The sequence below is a fragment of the Rutilus rutilus genome (assembly GCF_951802725.1).
Source record: "Rutilus rutilus genome assembly, chromosome: 14".
NCBI lineage: Eukaryota > Metazoa > Chordata > Actinopteri > Cypriniformes > Leuciscidae > Rutilus > Rutilus rutilus.
Genome location: NC_140219.1, coordinates 4,101,712 through 4,121,195, shown reverse-complemented (window position 1 = coordinate 4,121,195; position 19,484 = coordinate 4,101,712). Strand labels below are relative to the sequence as shown.

General features: G+C 34.0%; 1 protein-coding gene and 1 long non-coding RNA gene across 3 annotated transcripts in view; one reads left to right on the top strand and one right to left on the bottom strand.

The window, feature by feature from the left end:
* Positions 1-649: 649 nt before the first annotated feature.
* LOC311303094 lies at positions 650-4,280 on the top strand. Its single transcript, XR_014629709.1, has 3 exons — positions 650-1,861; positions 2,041-2,129; positions 2,289-4,280. It is a non-coding gene; the product is annotated as an uncharacterized lncRNA (long non-coding RNA).
* A 1,854-nt stretch (positions 4,281-6,134) lies between these two features.
* dock2 (dedicator of cytokinesis 2) overlaps positions 6,135-19,484 on the bottom strand; it is a 118,918-nt gene continuing 105,568 nt past the window's right edge. For both annotated transcript variants that reach the window (XM_084430589.1, XM_084430590.1), the window contains exons 36-52: positions 18,034-18,124; positions 15,465-15,575; positions 14,899-14,988; positions 14,699-14,803; positions 14,480-14,621; positions 13,191-13,272; positions 13,012-13,096; positions 11,817-11,903; positions 10,480-10,656; positions 10,297-10,380; positions 9,214-9,351; positions 9,024-9,142; positions 7,801-7,900; positions 7,592-7,690; positions 7,021-7,120; positions 6,636-6,784; positions 6,135-6,475 (exon numbers count right to left, since the gene is read on the bottom strand). In XM_084430589.1, the coding sequence (XP_084286715.1) occupies positions 6,404-6,475; positions 6,636-6,784; positions 7,021-7,120; positions 7,592-7,690; positions 7,801-7,900; positions 9,024-9,142; positions 9,214-9,351; positions 10,297-10,380; positions 10,480-10,656; positions 11,817-11,903; positions 13,012-13,096; positions 13,191-13,272; positions 14,480-14,621; positions 14,699-14,803; positions 14,899-14,988; positions 15,465-15,575; positions 18,034-18,124 (1,831 nt within the window). In that variant the 3' untranslated portion in view covers positions 6,135-6,403. The remainder of the gene's footprint in view (positions 6,476-6,635; positions 6,785-7,020; positions 7,121-7,591; positions 7,691-7,800; positions 7,901-9,023; positions 9,143-9,213; positions 9,352-10,296; positions 10,381-10,479; positions 10,657-11,816; positions 11,904-13,011; positions 13,097-13,190; positions 13,273-14,479; positions 14,622-14,698; positions 14,804-14,898; positions 14,989-15,464; positions 15,576-18,033; positions 18,125-19,484) is intronic.

Below are 19,484 nucleotides of genomic sequence, written 5' to 3'. Positions count from 1 at the left end.
ATTTAAATAAATAAATAAAATGATCTGGTATTATCATATGACTTGATCGTGTATCTATCGAACAAATCTGTAGTAATTTACCCTTTAAACATTTAAACTAAACAGACCATCCAATAATTATTCAATAACTAAAGAACAACGGCCTACTTTTTATACGGTCACAAACCAGTTCAACAACAATTCTTTGATGAATATGAAATCATTTGATTCACTAAAAATAATGGTGAGAACTGCACTATTTAATCCACATTCATTTAACACTGTAAAAAAATAAATGATCAATACGTTATGACAACATATGTTTTTACATTGCTTTAACTCATCAAAACTAGTTAAGCGATTTTCAACTTTTGTATAAGCTATACAAGATTCAACTCATTGATTTAAGCCAGTTTAATGTCATTTAGGTTGAAATGACTTATACATCCTTCAACAAGTTGATTGTACTTAAAAATGTAGTGAAGCAAGTAAATAAATAAATCTTATATTTAACATTGTTCAGTTTTTCAGATAAAAATAATCTTAGTGTTTTTGTTTTTTTGTCCTGTCATGCAGGAGGAAAGTGTCAAGTTAGCACATGCTGAACACTTTCTGTAAATGTTTTGAGGAAGTGGTTTTTAGACACCAACGTTATTGGGAATGTGCATCCTTCATTTGCTGCATGTTTGATTCTGCGATCACAAGTCTAGTCAGGTATGTCATTCTTTCATGTAGTTTGTAACTGTTTACAATAAGGTTTCATTAGTTTACATCAGTTAACATGAACTAAGAATGAAGAATACAACATTTATTCATCTCAATGTTAATCTCATCATCAAAAGTAACAGTATCTGTTAACATTAGTTAATTAACTTGTGAACTACAATGAACAGTTGATAAATGCTATATTGCTCATTGCTACTTTATGTTAGTTATAATGCATGAACTAATGATAACAAATGAGACCTTATTGTAGTGTTACCAGTGTATTTTTTATTTTCCACTGGTCAAATCTGGCAGTTCATGAAAAGCAATATTCTCACTTGGCGAGAGCGAGAGTCATTGTCATCAGGGTCTATACTTTAGAAACGGTCAAGTCCAAATAAGCAAATGCTTGCTTTTCCAATAGTTTGAAAACTTTCCTAATAAGGATAGCTTTTGTGAATACAATGTAAAATTCCACAATCATGTTCTGGATAATAAAAAGTTGTTCTCAGTATAAATGTTAAACTGGGTCAAGATGTCACATGCTTTTATATGTTTTAATTTTATACAATTTAGCCTATTCATTCCAATTTGTTTGCGTGTGACATTTGACATTTTGTTTTATAATAATTCAGCTGTTAAAATTGAGTTAAACAGCCATTCATTTCCACTGTGAATGTGACAACATGCCCCGCCGTGCAAGGTTAGACTTTGGTCACTCAGGTTCAGCCTGTCTCATGCTTGGCCAGCTTTCGTTCTCACAGGTTTTCTTTTCTTCCTAAAGCAATGAAGTCGTGTGTTCCGCGAATCAGCAGGGTGAGATGATGCTTCTTACTGTACGATCAGTTGATTGAAGCACTTACAGAAACAGTAGTTGTGAAATCATTGATTTTGAAAATGTTGAAACCCTTTCATTTTTTTTTCAGATGTTCTGTTATTTGGTAAGATAACATCTGAATCCTAGAGATTGCAATGTACATGTTATACACTAGGTCTTAAGTAAGATAAGGAGCTGTTGATCTTTTATTTGTGAGGATGGAAATGACAAATTATCTTTATACCTTATTCTGATTAATCTGGATATAAGGTAACATTATCTTCATGATCCTCAGAATCCTCCAGGTAAAGCATCTAAAAGAAAGCGATGTTCATGCACCCCTGACGAGAGAAAGACTACGTAAGATTTTAAAATCGTTACATTTAATTTTACCCTACCTTTTTTTAAATCACACATTTAACATGAATTGATTGTCCAGATCACCTTGATTGTTTTAAAGTAAAAATGTCAGTTTTAAATTAAAGTGTTTATGCACAAAGATGCTTATGTCTTCAGATTATTTCTTTATTTCTCTATAGACAATCAGTTGACTTGCCATATAACTTTCGTTATGAAGAAATAATCCCGATCAATATGGATGATATTCTGACCACTGTCATCCCTGCAGGTAGGCTAATCCTTTTTTTCTTAGTTTTTTTTTCCCCAAACTACATTAATCCTAATAACTACTATTATATAAAAGTGACATAATTGTTAATGAGGGCTGGACCTGAAAAAGACCTTATATTCAAATGTGCATAATTATTAAGCAGGTTTTCTTTTACAGGTCAAATGGACTACTAACTCGCACAGAAAAGTCAAAAATGATTGAACGCCCATGAGAAGGATGCAATACTAGATAAAAAAAGGCACAATTAAGGCGTGACCAGTGGACAAGAAATGCTCATTGGGGCGAAAAGAAAAGATATTAACTGCAAAAGACTTTAAGAAAATGTGTGAAACCATCAGGAACCTGTCAGTCTCCAGGCTGGATACTTCTAGAAATAGTTCAATATCAATAATATTAGCCTTCATGTTTCGTCTTGCTTGAGTTGACATTAGCCAACAAATCTAGCACTGTCTCCTTGAGTTGACATTGTGAAACTGCATGATTTCTAAATGATACTATGTATCATATATCAATTTTCCTTGCTTTTATTTTGTGATTATTTGAATTCCTTTCTGTGTAAAGCACTTTGAATTACCATAGTGTATGAAATGCGCTATATAAATAAACTTGCCTTACGTGGCGGGCCACATGTAATGCATTTTAAAGCTGCTCTAAGCGATGTTGGGTGAAGTCACTTCTTGTTGACGTTCAAATTATTGTCAAACAAAATGGAGGCTAGCTCGACCCTCCCTCCTCCTCATCCCGTCCCCTCCCGTGCTTCCTGAAACAGTCATGAACCGTTTAGAAAAAACAAACTGGATTTACCCTCCTTTGAACGCTTTTCCGATGGAAATTCGGGACTTCGCGTTCCTTCTCCTTTTGCCCTGTTCTTTGTTATTTGTTCATCGGAACGTCGTCTCTTTGGTCGTGTGTCGGCCGTATCAAAATTCAAGAGAATATAATTCTAACGTTAGTCGTTGTCATTGTCTAGGACATCTCTCCTCTAGCTAACTTCCCTCTTCATGCTTCTCTCTCCTCCACTCCCCACACACACCCCTTCATGTGCACGCGCACTAACCCCCCACCCCCAAATCATTCTTGTCAGTTATTGGCTGGAACACTGTTTGTTATGTTTCGTGGTCCAGGCTGGGCCAGTTTGTTTTTGTTGCCGTTTGTGGAGCCTGGGCTGTCTACAGAGACCGCGTTTTTTTACAGTGTGTTCAGGGGAAAGGAAGCTAGTGGATAGTGAGGAGATGTTTGCTGGATGTGACAAAAAATGTTTTGGCCTAAAAAACGCATGACATCGCTTAGAGCAGTGGTTCCCAATCCTGGTCCTGGGGACCCACAGCTCTGCACATTTTATATGTCTCCTTTATCAGACACACCCAGTTCAGTTCATTAGAGCTCTTTCCTAACGAGCTGATGATCTGAATCAGGTGTGTTAAATGAGGGAGACACACAAACTGTGCAGAGCTGTGGGTCCCCAGGACCAGAATTGGGAACCACTGGCTTAGAGCACCTTTAATAGACGAGCTGCGGGCCGGACTTTGGACACCTGTGCTCCAGAAATACAAGGTGTCAGGTTTAAGGTTCTCAGAGACTTCAAGAATCCTGAAACATGACCCCACTTAATAAGAATCACAAGCTGAAGTGTCGTGAAGTACATGAAGACTGACTTTCTAAAGGTTTTATAGAGTGATAGCGATAGGTTGAGAGTGACTCAGCACCACTTCAGTACCACTGTTTGAAGAATCATTCACATTATCTTACAGAATCTGGCAGTAAGTTCTGGGAGTTTGCTTTAAGTCCATCTCGCTCAGTGTTAGTTGCGGCTCACAACACCATGATTCCCAGATGTTGTCTGACTCAAACTGGTGCTGTGTGTCCTATCAAAACAACTCATGCTGATAAATGTCCGCTCCTTTACAGGACAACTGCATTATAATGATAAATAATGACAAGTGTGTTGCTCACAAAGTGTGACGCTGGCTGAATATTTGTGGTACAAGAGAACTATAGTTTGTACCATGCTGCCATATTTTACATTTTCACATTGTTTTAACGGTGAACAAAACGAATAAAACCATAATGATTAATACTTACTGGAATGTCTTGTATGTGAAGCACTGTCACAGAAAAAAGTAGTTGAAATGAGTAAATAAAACTGTGAAAACAGAAGCAGCTTCAGTTTATTAATAGTGTTTAAATATATGAGGCTTGAAAAAGCTGAAACACAAGACTGAAGAATGAAGAATTTTCTCCAGATATCCCGATCTCTCGTCTGAGCAGCTGAGTGTGATTTAGTGGAGTAGGAACGTTCCTGATCATCTTCATCATCATCATCATCATCCTCAGGATTGTAGAAACAGGGAAACGTCTCAGGCTTCAACAACATTCTCATCATTCATCTTCATTGATGCTCAGGATCAGGACCAGGAATGATGATCCAGAACCTTCGTTACAGTAACTTAAGTCACTTTTTTTGGAAAATATGTACATTTAAGTGCATATTTAAAGGTGGCTACTTTTACTCAAATCATTTCTAATGTAATGTACCACTCGTTACTTTATTTAATGCAACACATTAAGAAACGAGGAGAGACCCAACATGTGAGAGAGCGAGTGAAACCCCTGGTTTTAGATCACAAACATTTATTAGTATGTTGTAGGGCCTCCTTTTGCTGCCAATACAGCATTAATTCATCTTGGGAGTGACAGATAAAAGTCCTTCACAGCGGCCAGAGGGATTTTAATCCATTCCTCTTCCAGAACACAGCGTTAGGGTTAGGGTTAGGGTTAGGGTTAAGGTAGGGTCACTATATGATGCTGGTGGAGGAAACATTTTCTGCCTCGCTTCTCCAGAAAGACTCCAAAGAGGCTCAATAATATTCAGATCTTGATGTTCAACTTTACTTACATGTTTATCAAACCTCTCAGTCTTGCTGTGTGTACTGGTGTGTTATCATGTGGATTCTCGGCCACATCTTCAGGGTACGTTTGAGGCATCAGGTGCTCATGATCCTCCATTACGGTTCAGTAGTTCTTGGCAGAGACGTGTCCATCAACCACAGTGATGCCCTGATATTCTGCCCAAACCGTCCCTGATCCACTGCTGTGCTTCACTCTGGACGGACACAGTTGAGTGTTGAGCCACTTTGGTTCTTCTCCACACCGTAACTCTCACAGATGTGAGAAAGACAGTGAAGGTGGACTCATCAGAGAACTATACCTGTTTCACATTGACCGCTGCCCAAGATTTGCACTGTTGGTACCACTGAAATGGACGTTTGGCATTGGCACGAGGTTTGGCTATTGCAGCCCAGACATCAATATCTACTATTGAATATTGTTGAGCTCCTGATGAACAGTTTCAGTGGAAACAGAAGAGTCGAGGTGCGCATTTAAATTCTGCATTGTCATCATCAATACGCATTCAACTGTAAGTTCATTTGCACGATGGAAACTAATAAGATCAGAAACATAACCAGGAGCTTGTCCATGCAAAGCTTTAAAAACATCCATCAGCACTTTATACTCGCTTCTAATGAACATGAAACCAATTGCAATGTTTTGAACGAGCTGTAGATGAGATTAAGAGTTCTGACTAACATTCATATTCAAAGCATTGCAGTAATCAAGAGAAGAATAAATGAATGCATGTATTCCTTTTTTACTAATCAGCAAAGCAAGAACAGGTTTTATCTTTTGCATTTCCCGCTTATAAATGTTCAAAGTAAATATATGAGTGTACTGTAACCTGCATTCCTTTAAAATCTCCCACATTATTCATATCTACCTCATCATTTGGTTTACAAAACCAGTGATGCTGTTGATTCTTTTAAAATCAAAATATGATTTTGGCTTCAGGAATGGAAGAACAAATGAAAAGTTTCTATTTTGAAGAAATATTAAAAAATAGAAGCTTTCTGCTTTACCTTTTATTAAACGTCGAATATTACCGTTCTTAAATTAAAACATGTGACCGATATTGCCCATAATATTAATAACGAAATATATTCAGGATATGATTCCAAAATAAGTTTATTGCTGACAGCACAGCAGAACTTTTAAGGCACATTTATAAGTTCAATATAAGGCATAAATCATGACTTCATTTCATTAAAGTTTGTTTCAAACACATTCAATGAAATCAGAGCTGATTTTTATTACAGTTTAAGATGAAACCGGAGGAAACCCTCAGTGACTTTATTAGCTTAATGAAGCGTCTGTCTTCATAGTTAAACCAGCAGAAACAGAAGCAAAAATGTAAAGAACATTGGGAGACGAATGACTCAAAAACGATGAGCGGACGCATCATGAGACGCCTCAGAAGAGGGTTTGGCTTCTTCAGCTTTGGAGCTATGCTGAAAAACACACACACAAACACACACAATGGTGAATCAACGAATACAAAGCCAGAAAAGCCAACATATGTAAGAACAGGCAGTATAATGAAGTAACTGTGTCCATAATAAATATCCCAGAATTCTTTATGGCTTGTCAAAGCACTGTTGTGTGTGTTACCTTGGTCTTGAAGAGCAGGTTTATGACTCCTTTGGAGCGACGGTCACTTGTGCGGTCAGACGGCAGACACACAGACACACTCTTACTGTCACGCTTGGACCGCGCTGACTCCACCTCCTCACTCCCATTGGCTACTGACAGAGACAGACCTGAGGACAGGACGAGTGCAATGAGAAGTGTGGGAAAATGTCTCCATAACAATACAAAAAACAACATTTCAGATAAGAACAGCAGAAGTGTGTGTGTGTCTGTGTGTGTGTGTCTGTGTGTGTGTGTGTGTGTGTGTGTGTGTGTGTGTGTGTGTGTGTGTGTGTGTGTGTGTGTGTGTGTGTGTGTGTGTGTGTGTGTGTGTGTGTGTGTGTGTGTGTGTGTGTGTGTGCTGTACCTGTGATCGTGGGCAGAGATTTGGAGTTGACGAGGCCGCTGCCACTCAGACTCGGCTCCGACAGGTTCGTGTCGCTGCGGAATTCCTGCTTCTTGGAAAGCTAGAGAGATGGAGAGAAGATAATAATTACCATAATAATATCATCACAATCACTGTGAAACACAAACACAGGTTAATGAAGGACCAAACATGCAAAAACATTCAATAAATTCATCAATTAGCCAAAGAAATAAAGGTGTTTTAATGTTCCAGTATTGTGTCCAGTATAAATCTTTATTCCAGCATGAAGATATAAGGTTAAAATGTGTGTATTTTAGGTGCTGTAACTGATCGTCATTTATTTCAGGTTTCACAATTTTGCCTTTAATACTTCATCATAATTGGTCCTGTGGTGTGATAAGTTCATCTTTAAAGTACAAATATCCCATGTGGTGTTAAAAGTAATAGTAAAATGCTATTTAACCGAAACAGTTCACTTCTACAATAATTGAATTTATTTTATTATAAATTTTTACATTTACTTTTGAATGTCTTCTTCGATGTATGCGCACTGTATGTGTCTCTCTCTCACCCGTTTGTCGAGCGTGCTGCTCCGCTCCTTCTCCTCGCTGATGAAGATCATGCTGCCACGGCCGGGCTTCTTCTTCTTCTTGGATTTCCTCAGTTTCACCTGGAGGAACAGGAAGAATGAGCATGATGATGTCATTCCGGAGAGCTGCAATCATTGCTCCTGGTTTTTTATTCTGTTTTTGTGATTATCTTCATCTTCATCATCCTCACCTCCACCTCAACACCACTCTCATCCATCACACTGACACTTCCACTGGAGCGAGGGATGATGGACGAAGGAGACGGAGGAACGCCACTGTCAAAAGACAAACTACAGAGAGAGAGAGAGAGAGAGAGACAGAGAGAGAGAGACAGACAGACAGAGAGAGAGAGAGAGAGAGAGAGAGAGGAGTGAGAGAGAGAGGTTATGTTTAAAATAGAATACTACTTTCTAAAAATATTATGTCGGTCAGAAAATATTATGCAATGACAAACACTTTAAATTCAGTTTAATTCAACAATTTAATTCAGTATCATGTTACACTGTTGTCACATAACCTCCTCACATGGCTTCTTTAATTCAGCATCATCTCAGAAATAATACAAATATTAATACAACTAAAACAATATATTAATAACAAATATGATTACAATTGTTTTTTAAATATAAATATTAAATATATATACATATATATTTATATACATACTATACATATATTCTATAAAAAATATAAAACAAATATTTTAATAATTTGACACTTTCACAGACAGAAAGTCTGCATTTTGTGCACTGTACCCATATTAATGTATAAACTACTGAAATAATAATTTTAAAAATTACCTCACGTTTAATTTAGCATAATCTCAGAAATAAAACAAATAAAAGACTGTATTCATAAAATTATTAAAATATACATACTAAAACAAACATTAATACAATGAAATATATATATTTTCTAATTCTAATATATAGAAAATATAAAAATATTTTGCTAATATAAAAATAATTTGAAATAAAAGTAATATTTTCTATAAAATGTAATGCAATTTAAAATCTAACATTTAAATGAATAATAATAAAACAATATATAAATATCAAATATTAATAGAAATTCTTTAAATATAAATATTAAAACAAATATTTTTTTTCTATAAAAAATATGAAATATAGTGCCTTGCACACTGGATAAAAGTCTGATAAAAGTCCATTATAAATCATATAAACAAAAAAGTTCGAGTAGTGTGTCGGATTTATACATTTCTCAATTCTAATATATATATATAGATATAAAATGTACAGAAATTCTATAAAAATACAGAAAATCTGCATTCAAAGCACAGTACCCATATTAACAGATACACTGGTTTAATGTTTAGAGTAAGTTATTCTGTACTCTGCGATAGAGTGACGTGTGTGTGTGTGTGTGTGTGTGTGTGTGTGTGTGTGTGATCACCTCTCTGGGTGTGTCTTAGTGGGCGTTCCACACTCAGATCCAGCCAGTGAGCAGATGGACTGTCGGACGGAGCGGAGCATGGAGCGCGGGCGCGTGGACCTCCTCTCGTCCATATCCGGCTGGAGAAGAGGAACAATCAGAGCTGATCTCTTATCATCTCACAACATCTCTCTCTGGGTCTCGTTCTTACCAGCTCTCTCACTCCGTACTCCTTCTCCACCTTCTTCTTCAGCTGTTTGAAGCACTCCTCCATGCGCTCGTGGAAAGGTCGAAGGTCATCGGTCACTCTTTTTCCGTGCAGACTGATTCCTCTGCCCAACAGCGGGATCTACACGAGTCAAGCGGGAGTTTAAACGGGACAACGTCTGTCCTAACCCAGCATGAGTTTACACCGTCACAACACAACACATCACAACACAACACAACACAACACAACAACACAACATAACAAAACACAACACAACAACACAACATAACAAAACAAAACAACACAACACATCACAACAGAACACAACACAACACAACACAACACAGCACATCACAACATACAACAACACAACAACACAACACAACACATCACAACACAAAACAACAGAACACAACAAAACAACACAACACAACACATCACATCACAACACAACACAACACAACAAAACAGAACACAACAACACAACACATCACAACACAAAACAACAGAACACAACAAAATAACACAACACAGCACATCACATCACAACACACAACAACACAACACATCACAACACAAAACAACAGAACACAACAAAACAACACAACACAACACAACACAACACATCACATCACATCACAACACAACACAACAAAACAGAACACAACAACACAACACATCACAACACAAAACAACAGAACACAACAAAATAACACAACACAGCACATCACATCACAACACACAACAACACATCACAACACAAAACAACAGAACACAACAAAACAACACAACACAACACAAAACAACAGAACACAACAAAACAACACAACACAACACAGCACAGCACATCACAACACACAACACAACAACACAACACAAAACAACACAACACAACACAACAACACAGCACATCACATCACATCACATCACAATACACAACAACACAACAACACAACACATCACATCACAACACATCACAACACAACACAACACAACACAACACAACACAACACAACACAAAACAACACACAACACAACAACACAACACAAAATTGCAAAGCGAAAGAGAAACACAATGTTTTTGACCTGCCATGCGATGAGGTCTTTGAGTCTCATGAGTTTGTCTCTGTCATCGGGATGTTCCTGTGTGTATTCCTCCGTGAAGAACGCCTGGACAAACACACACACACACACACAGATCAAGAACCGTTCTCACAGATTCTCTCTGCCATCTCACACACACACACACACACTACGACTCTCTCTGACCTTCTCGTATTTGGCGAAGCCGCCCATGACGGCGGGATCCACGATGCCGTTGAGCAGCATGGAGAGGGGGTTTATGGGTAATGTGTCGTCACACTGGTACTGGTTGATCATGGTGAGGATTTTCTCATTGGTTTGTCCCATCGTCTCGAGGGCGTTCTCCAGTGGACTCACCGTCGTCTGACAGAGAAACACAGACAGATTGTTATAGCACTGATTCAAGTTTATTTGTATAGAGCGATTATATACATAAATTATATACATACACAATAAATATTGTTTTAAAGCAGCTTTACAGAAAATATATAATATATAAACATATCCGCTCATCAATGTTGAACAACTGGATGCAAATCAATCAATCAAATAATATAATATAATATAATAATAATATAATATAATATAATATAATATAATATAATATAATATAATATAATATAATATAATATAATATAATATAATATAATATAATATAATATAATATAATGATGCATCTCCACTTTTGTTATTATACAGGAAGTCTTTGGATATGTTTGACCTTGCATACTAATTTTTTTATTTGCAAAATGCAACTATATTAATCGCCCAGCTCTTATTGTCCAGTTCTAATCTGCTAAATGTAACTATAAAGCATGAAGATATTAAGATACTATAAACATTAACATCAAGATTTTCTGTAAAGCTGCTTTGAAAAAATATATAGTGTAAGTGTACACATACATTTGACTTGACTTGATTTTTTAATGTGCATAATGTAAATCTGTGCACGTTATTCACATTTTCTGTTCTGGTGTAAAGCGTTACTATGTAATTAATTACTGTATTTAATTACTTTCCCCTTGAAAAAAGTAAAGCCGGGGATAACTCCTCATTTTTCTGTATTTAATTACAGTTACTTTTGATGTAATTGAATTTAATACTGTATAAAATATAGAACAATTCTATATAAAACAATAGTGGATTTAACATCTTTTTTTTATATATATATATATATATATACTTTTTAATACTCCCTTTAAATACTTTGGTCAGTTCAAGAATAATGTATGCAATTTTATATTATATATTTTAAAGTATTAAAAGAGAATTTTCAGTTTTTAGTATATTGTTAAACTGCTCGAGGTTGATATGGGATTTAGAAAGTAATCAGTAATAAGTAATGCAATGCTTTTTAGAGAGAGTAATTAGTACAGTTGAAGATGTAATTAATTACATTTTTAGAGTGACTTTCCCAACACTGCTGTTGTGCATACTATTATAAAGCAGGCAGTGTACACTTGTGAAGTATGCAGTACACTGGTGTATCAGCCAGAGTTTGATTGACAGGGACGGACACTCACGTGGGTCATGCTGATGGCCTCAAACCAGCGCAGGATTCCTGGGAGTTTATACGCGGTTATGAATGTGGTGCGTTCGATCCACATCGACTGAAGACAAGAGACAGAAGACAGAGAACAGAGTAAATCAGCCAGTTAGTGTGTGTGTGTGTGTGTGTGTGTGTGTGTGTGTGTGAGGGACAAAAGACTTTCCAGTGCAGACTTGAGTTCAGTGTGCTTGTTTTTGGGGTTTATTCCTGGCTGGTGTTTGGCTTTAGTGTGAGTGATCACTAACAGAAGTGGTCAAATCTCTCCATCTGCTGTTCAAACTGCACACTGACATCATTAAATCACCACAGATTGTGTCTTTCAGCTCATTCACCACCTCAATGATGCATACAAGCTGTGCTGTTTTCCTTTCACACATCATTTAAATAAAGCCGAAATAAAATGTGATATAAAACAGATGAAAAACATCAGAAATGTTGTTTTGGCAACAAACTGAAAAAATAAAGTTTAAGTATTAAAATGACAAACTAAAACTGAAAATAATACATTAAAGCTAAATAGAAATAGAAATATATAAAAAAATAACTCGTAAAAACGACAAGCACAAAAAATTACAAAAACTAAAATTAATATGAAAACTGAAAATATAAAAATAAAAGATAGTTTGATAAATTCTATACTAGTTTATAATAATACTAAAATAACACTGGAGAGATTTATTCAATGATTTTAGCCATTTGTATATGTGAAATATTGTTATTAATAAGTGAAATCAGATTTTCTTTGCCAGGTGCAATTTAGCCTCGTTTCATGTGTTTTATTCAAGTTTATGCTGAAATAAATCATTTAAAAATGGGGTCTTATTTTATCAGACCACATTGCTCGTCTTTCTAGAGAGATCTGGGAACAATGATTGAGCTTTGAATGTGTTGAGGCATTTACACTTTAGCCTCCGATTAAAACTGAGAATTATTAATATGACTTACATCTAAATGCTTGCTCTATTTGAAAGTAAAAAGAGTCAGAAATGATCATTATGTTGAAAATGTATCACAAACGGCTTTTGAAATGAAGTGTGTAAATGTGTTTTCTGTGCATCTGAAAGTGGCAGACAGTGAAAAGGCATCTGTAATAATTACAATTAGCTTCACGAATAGAGATCTATGAGAGATCCTCATGTGCACATTTGTTTGAATACGTTAGGACTCACAACAAACTCATTATCCGGATCCACTTTCCCTTTCCTCACGGGTCTGGAATACTGGAACCTCTGAACGTAGTTTGACTTGTAGAAACTACAGAATCAGCAGAGAGAGACAGAGGTCATGAGGAGAGATCAGTGTGTTTGGTGTTTTAATCGTCGTGATTGTTCGGTGAGCGGAGACTGACTTGATGATCTGATCCGGGACGGGTTTGTTCTTCAGACGTGGCGGGATCTCCAGAACCGGCTGGACAGTAAAACACTGGATGTCTGATCCAGACCGGATAAGAACAACACACTGACCATTTATATTTAAACATATGAAAGCATGTCTTTACTTGTCTAATAAGGGTTAAAGTTTTATATTAATATAAGTAATATAAAAGTGGTATAATAATATAATATAATATAATATAATATAATTTAATATAAAGTACAAAAAATCAACAAAATAAAAAAGTTAGGGCTGAAGTAACATAAAAGCGATAAAAAATTATATAATATAAAAATCGATAATATAATGTAATATAATTTAATATAGAGCAAACAATCTAATAAAATTAAAGATTTATAATAAAAAAGTTAATGATAATGAAAAAAAGAGTAAAGAAATAAGGGCTGAAGTCATATATAAGTAATATAATATAATTAATATAATATTAAGTGCAAAATTTCAATAAAAACTAAAGATAAAAAAATTATGATAATGAAAAAAAGAGTAAAGATTTTGAAGGGCTGAAAAATAATATAATATAAAATCGATAATATAATGTAATATAATTTAATATAAAGTGCAAACAATAAAAACTAATAAAACTAAATTTATAATAAAAAAAGTTAATGATAATGAAAAACGAGTTAAGATATAAGGTCTGAAGTCTTATATTAATATAAGTAACATTAAAAGCGATAAAAAAAAAAAAAAATATAATAATATAAAGTGCAAAAAAATCTATAAAAACTAAATATAAAATAAAAAAATTAATGATAATGAAAAAAGAGTTAAGATATAAGGGCTGAAGTCATATATATTAATGTAAGTAATATAATATAATTAATATAATATTAAGTGCAAAATTTCAATAAAAACTAAAGATAAAAAAAAAAGTTAATAATGAAAAAAAGGGTTAAGATATAAGGGCTGAAGTCATATATATTAATATAAGTAACATAAAAGCGTTATATATATATATATATATATATATATATATATATATATATATATATATATATATATATATATATATATATATATATAATAAGTGCAAAATTTCAATAAAAACGTTGACATTTTTTAACTAAAAAAAGTTAATGATAATGAAAAAAAGAGTAAAGATATAAGGGCTGATAAATAATATAAAAGTGATCATATAATATAATATACTATAATAAATGCAAAAAAAAAATCAATAAAAACTTCTACATATATAAAAACCATATATACATATGCCCACAGTAGAGTATCTGTAAAGGATACACTGCATGTTTGAGTTTTTAATGTCGTCTCCAGGCATGGTGGTGATGTTGAGTCTCACGGCGCTGGGAAACTGACTCATCAGATGACTCTGGAAATCTTCCCTGCGCTCGTACTCCTTCCCACGGTGAATGAAAACCTTATTCTGATCAGATGAAATACAATCAGAATCTAGACTACATTACATATCTGTCAGGACAGTTATAACAAACACACACTGACCCTGAGGAACTGAGGGAATCCGCATCCGTAATATCCCACAGCGAAGTAGTCCGGCTTGGGCCGCAGGATCTTCATGATGTTCTCGTAAAACTTGGCTTGTTGATTCTGCGAAAGGAATTCATTAATGAAATAAAGAGAGAAAATGCTAAAACACCAAGTAAGCCTGACGACTCAAACACGGAAAGTTTAGTGTGTGTTACCAGTTTCTGTCCGAGAAGCTCGTAATCGAAGACCTCCATCTCAAACTGATCCGCCAACTCCTTACACAGCATGATGGCCTCCTCCCACATCTGACACGCACAAATCACATTTACATTTATGCATTTGGCAGACGCTTTTATCCAAGGTACACATTTACATTCTTTTCTCATTTACACATTTATCAGTTCTTGCTTTCCCTGGGAATCGAACCCATGACCTTGGCGTCGCAAGCGCCAACGCTCTACTGTTTGAGCTACAGGAAAGCCAAAAAATAATACAATATAAAATCGATACTATAATGTAATATAATTTAATAGACAAAAGATACAACAAAAGATATAATAAAAAAGTTAATGATAATGAAAAAAGAGGGCTGAAGTCTTATACTAATTTAAGTAATATAAAAGCGATTAAAAAATATATATATATTATAATATAATAATATAAAGTGATTTACACACATACATGCACGCATGTCAACCTTCATAATGTCAGACTTCAACATCCAGTTCTGAAAAGTCACATTTCTTCAGTATTATACAGTAAAGTGTGTGTGTCTGCTGACCTTGCCCTTATCGAAGTAGCTGATGATGGTGTCGTAGAGTGTTTCTTTGAGCTGGCGCTGAGACTGAGGCGTCTGATAGTCCAGTTGTAGAGCGCACTGTTCCTCTGACCACTGCGGATACACCACAACATCAAGTCAACTCACAGTTGTTCAATACAGAGAGATATAACAGAATCAATGATGCAAACTTCATCAAATCTGAGACTAATTCACATTCACTCCAAAAAGACAACAGTGTCATTATTCAGCTCAAGTCAGATCAATATTGATTCAATTCAGTTCAATAACAGTGTCGATGTTCAAAATGTAATATAAAAGTAGTATAATAATATAATATAATATCATATAATATCATATAAAGTACAAAAAATCTAAAACTAAACAAAATAAAAAAGTTAATGATAATGAAAAAAAGAGTTAAGATATAAGAGCTGAAGTCTTATATTAAGCAATATAAAAGTGCTATACATATACAGTACAGGCCAAAAGTTAGGAAACATTACTATTTTTAATGTTTTTGAAAGAAGTTTCTTCTGCTCATCAAGCCTGCATTTATTTGATCAAAAATACAGAAAAAAAGTAATATTGTGATATATTATTACAATTTAAAATAATTGGTTTTCAATTTATTATACTTTAAATTATCATTTATTTCTGTGATGCAAAGCTGAATTTTCAGGATCATTACTCCAGTCTATCACATGATCCTTTAGAAATCAGTCTAATATTCTGATTTATTATGAGTGTTGGAAACAGTTCTGCTGCCTAATATATTTGATGAATAAAAGGTTAAAAAGAACTGCATTTATTCAAAATAAAAAAATATTTTCTAATAATATAAATCTTCTTTACTATCACTTTTTATCAATTTAACACATCCTTGCTGAATAAAAGTATTGATTTATTTCAAAAAAAGAAAGAAAAAAAATTACTGACCCCAAATCACTGACCAGTAGAGTATATTGTTGTTACAGAAGATAACACATTATAAAACATTTGCTTCTTTTTTATTATTGTTATTTTTATTTTTATTTTTTCATCGAAGTATCCTAAAAAAGTATCACAGGTTATGAAAAAATATTAAGCAGCAGAACTGTTTCCAACTTTGATAATGAATCATCATATTAGACTGATTTCTAAAGGATCATGTGATAGACTGGAGTAATGATGCTGAAAATTCAGCTTTGCATCACAGAAATAAATAATAATTTAAAGTATAATAAATTGAAAACCAATTATTTTAAATTGTAATAATATATCACAATATTAAAAAAAATTCTGTATTTTTGATCAAATAAATGCTGGCTTGATGAGCAGAAGAAACTTCTTTCAAAAACATTAAAAACAGTAATGTTTCCTAACTTTTGGCCTGTACTGCATATATATATATATATATATATATATATATATATATATATATATATATATATATATATATATATATATATATATATATATATATATATATATATATATATATCATATAATATAATAATATAAAGTGAAAAAATCTATAAAAACTAAATGCAAACCTCATTCCTTATTCTTATAATGTTAATATAATAACAGTGTCGATGTTCAAAATGTGCATGTCGTTTATTAACTGCCGGTGCCGATCTCACTCCCAGGAGAAAAGGTTCTAAATAGAACTTTAAAGGATTCCGTCACACGCTTCGTGTTTAGAACCTTTTAGGGGTTCAGATCATGAGATCATTCTTTGGATTTAGTTTTCATTTATTAATTTAGTTTTAAATTTAATTAAATTTTATGAATTAAGCAGCTCGTAAACATACTTTATCACTAGAAAAAATGTAAATAACCCGTTAAACATGACAGTAAATAAATACATTTCTAACCTTTTTAGCGTTGTTTAATATTGAGCCGAGAACGCTGGGGATATATGTAGAACCCTTTCATCTTTAGTTTGATTTGAGGTTTGTGTGACAGGGAATAAAGCGAGAGGTCGAATTGAAGCGGTTTCTAACGGGAGGACAGACCGTGTGTAATAAAAGAACATTAAACATCATATAGCCTAAATGTATGGACTGTGCAGTGTTCTTGCTAGAGAGAGAGAGAGAGAGAGAGAGAGAGAGAGAGAGAGAGAGAGAGAGAGAGAGAGAGAGAGAGAGAGAGAGAGAGAGAGAGAGAGAGAGAGAGAGAGAGAGAGAGAGAGAGAGAGAGAGAGAGAGAGAGTATAAAGAGAGTATAAATCTGCCGCCCGGCTCGCAGGAACTGATGTCATAAATTTGACCTGGAGGCTTGATCTGCACACAGAGCGTCAGGGACGACTGTAAATCAACCAGGGAAGATGTGTCTTGTGTGTGTGTGTGTGTGTGTTTGTGTGTGTCTGTGTGTTCAAACGTCCCCACAAAGATGGCAAAACTTGAAATCAGCTACCAGCCAATGATCTCCACAAGGAAAAATGATTAATAAACACACCAAGATAATGTCTTACTGAACATGTGAAACTGCAAACATGTTTCAGAGGGTTCAGTTTAAGGGATGAACAAATATCATTAGCTCAGTATAAAAAACAACACAAGTGTGTGTGTGAAGTGTGTTTGTTGACCTTCAGCAGTTTGGAGTGCAGCAGGAGTGTGTACGCCGCCTCGGTGTAGTTTTCTCCATCCAAATGAAGATCCCGTAATTTGTACAGATACCTTGGAAACACATTTAAAATTAATTCATATAAACTATATAAATAACTAAAATATATCATTTTTTTTATATAAATATAATATTATAAGTGTGTATAATTAATTTAAACTATTTTTATATTCATTTTATGTATATATATATAGAAACACACACACAGTAATATAAATGATATTTAAATAACTAAAATATATATTATTTGATATTATAATATCCATTCCATTCCAATAATATAATATAATATCATACAATATATATTTTAGTTATATTATATGATATTATAATATCCATTCCATTCCTATATTGTACTCTAAGTTTCCATTTTCACCACACAGAGGCAGTATTGCATAAAGTCATAAGGCTCTTGAGGCTAATGGGTGTTACATGAAGCAGAGAGCCTCAACACCCTGAAGTGTGGTAAAATCACAGTAAAGTACGGCTTCAAAAATGTATTCCAAGAGCAATATGATAAAATAACCTAATATTAAATTCAGATTCATGTTTACAAAATGCAATAATTGTAATAAGCAATTCTTATATTGAGTTGTATTGATATTGTACTGTACTGAATAGTGTATATTATATTGTACTGTACATTACATATACTAATGTAATTATGCATATCCTATTCTATTCTATTCTGTTCTGTTCTGTTCTATTCTATTCTATTCTATTCTATTCTATTCTATTCTGTTCTGTTCTGTTCTGTTCTGTTCTGTTCTTTTCTATTCTTTTCTGTTCTGTTCTGTTCTTTTCTTTTCTGTTCTGTTCTGTTCTGTTCTGTTCTTTTCTATTCTTTTCTGTTCTGTTCTGTTCTGTTCTTTTCTTTTCTGTTCTGTTCTGTTCTGTTCTTTTCTGTTCTGTTCTGTTCTTTTCTGTTCTGTTCTGTTCTGTTCTGTTCTTTTCTGTTCTGTTCTGTTCTTTTCTGTTCTGTTCTGTTCTGTTCTGTTCTGTTCTTTTCTGTTCTGTTCTGTTCTGTTCTATTCTTTTCTGTTCTGTTCTGTTCTGTTCTTTTCTGTTCTGTTCTGTTCTGTTCTGTTCTTTTCTGTTCTGTTCTGTTCTGTTCTTTTCTGTTCTGTTCTGTTCTGTTCTGTTCTGTTCTGTTCTGTTCTTTTCTATTCTTTTCTGTTCTTTTCTGTTCTGTTCTGTTCTTTTCTGTTCTGTTCTGTTCTGTTCTGTTCTGTTCTTTTCTATTCTATTCTATTCTGTTCTGTTCTGTTCTATTCTATTCTATTCTATTCTATTCTATTCTATTCTATTCTATTCTATTTCTTTCAGCAAGCCATCATGTGCATTTGTCTTGATATTATAGATGTAAACTGGTGCAGAATTGATCAGTGTGCTTGTGGATACATGATTACATTT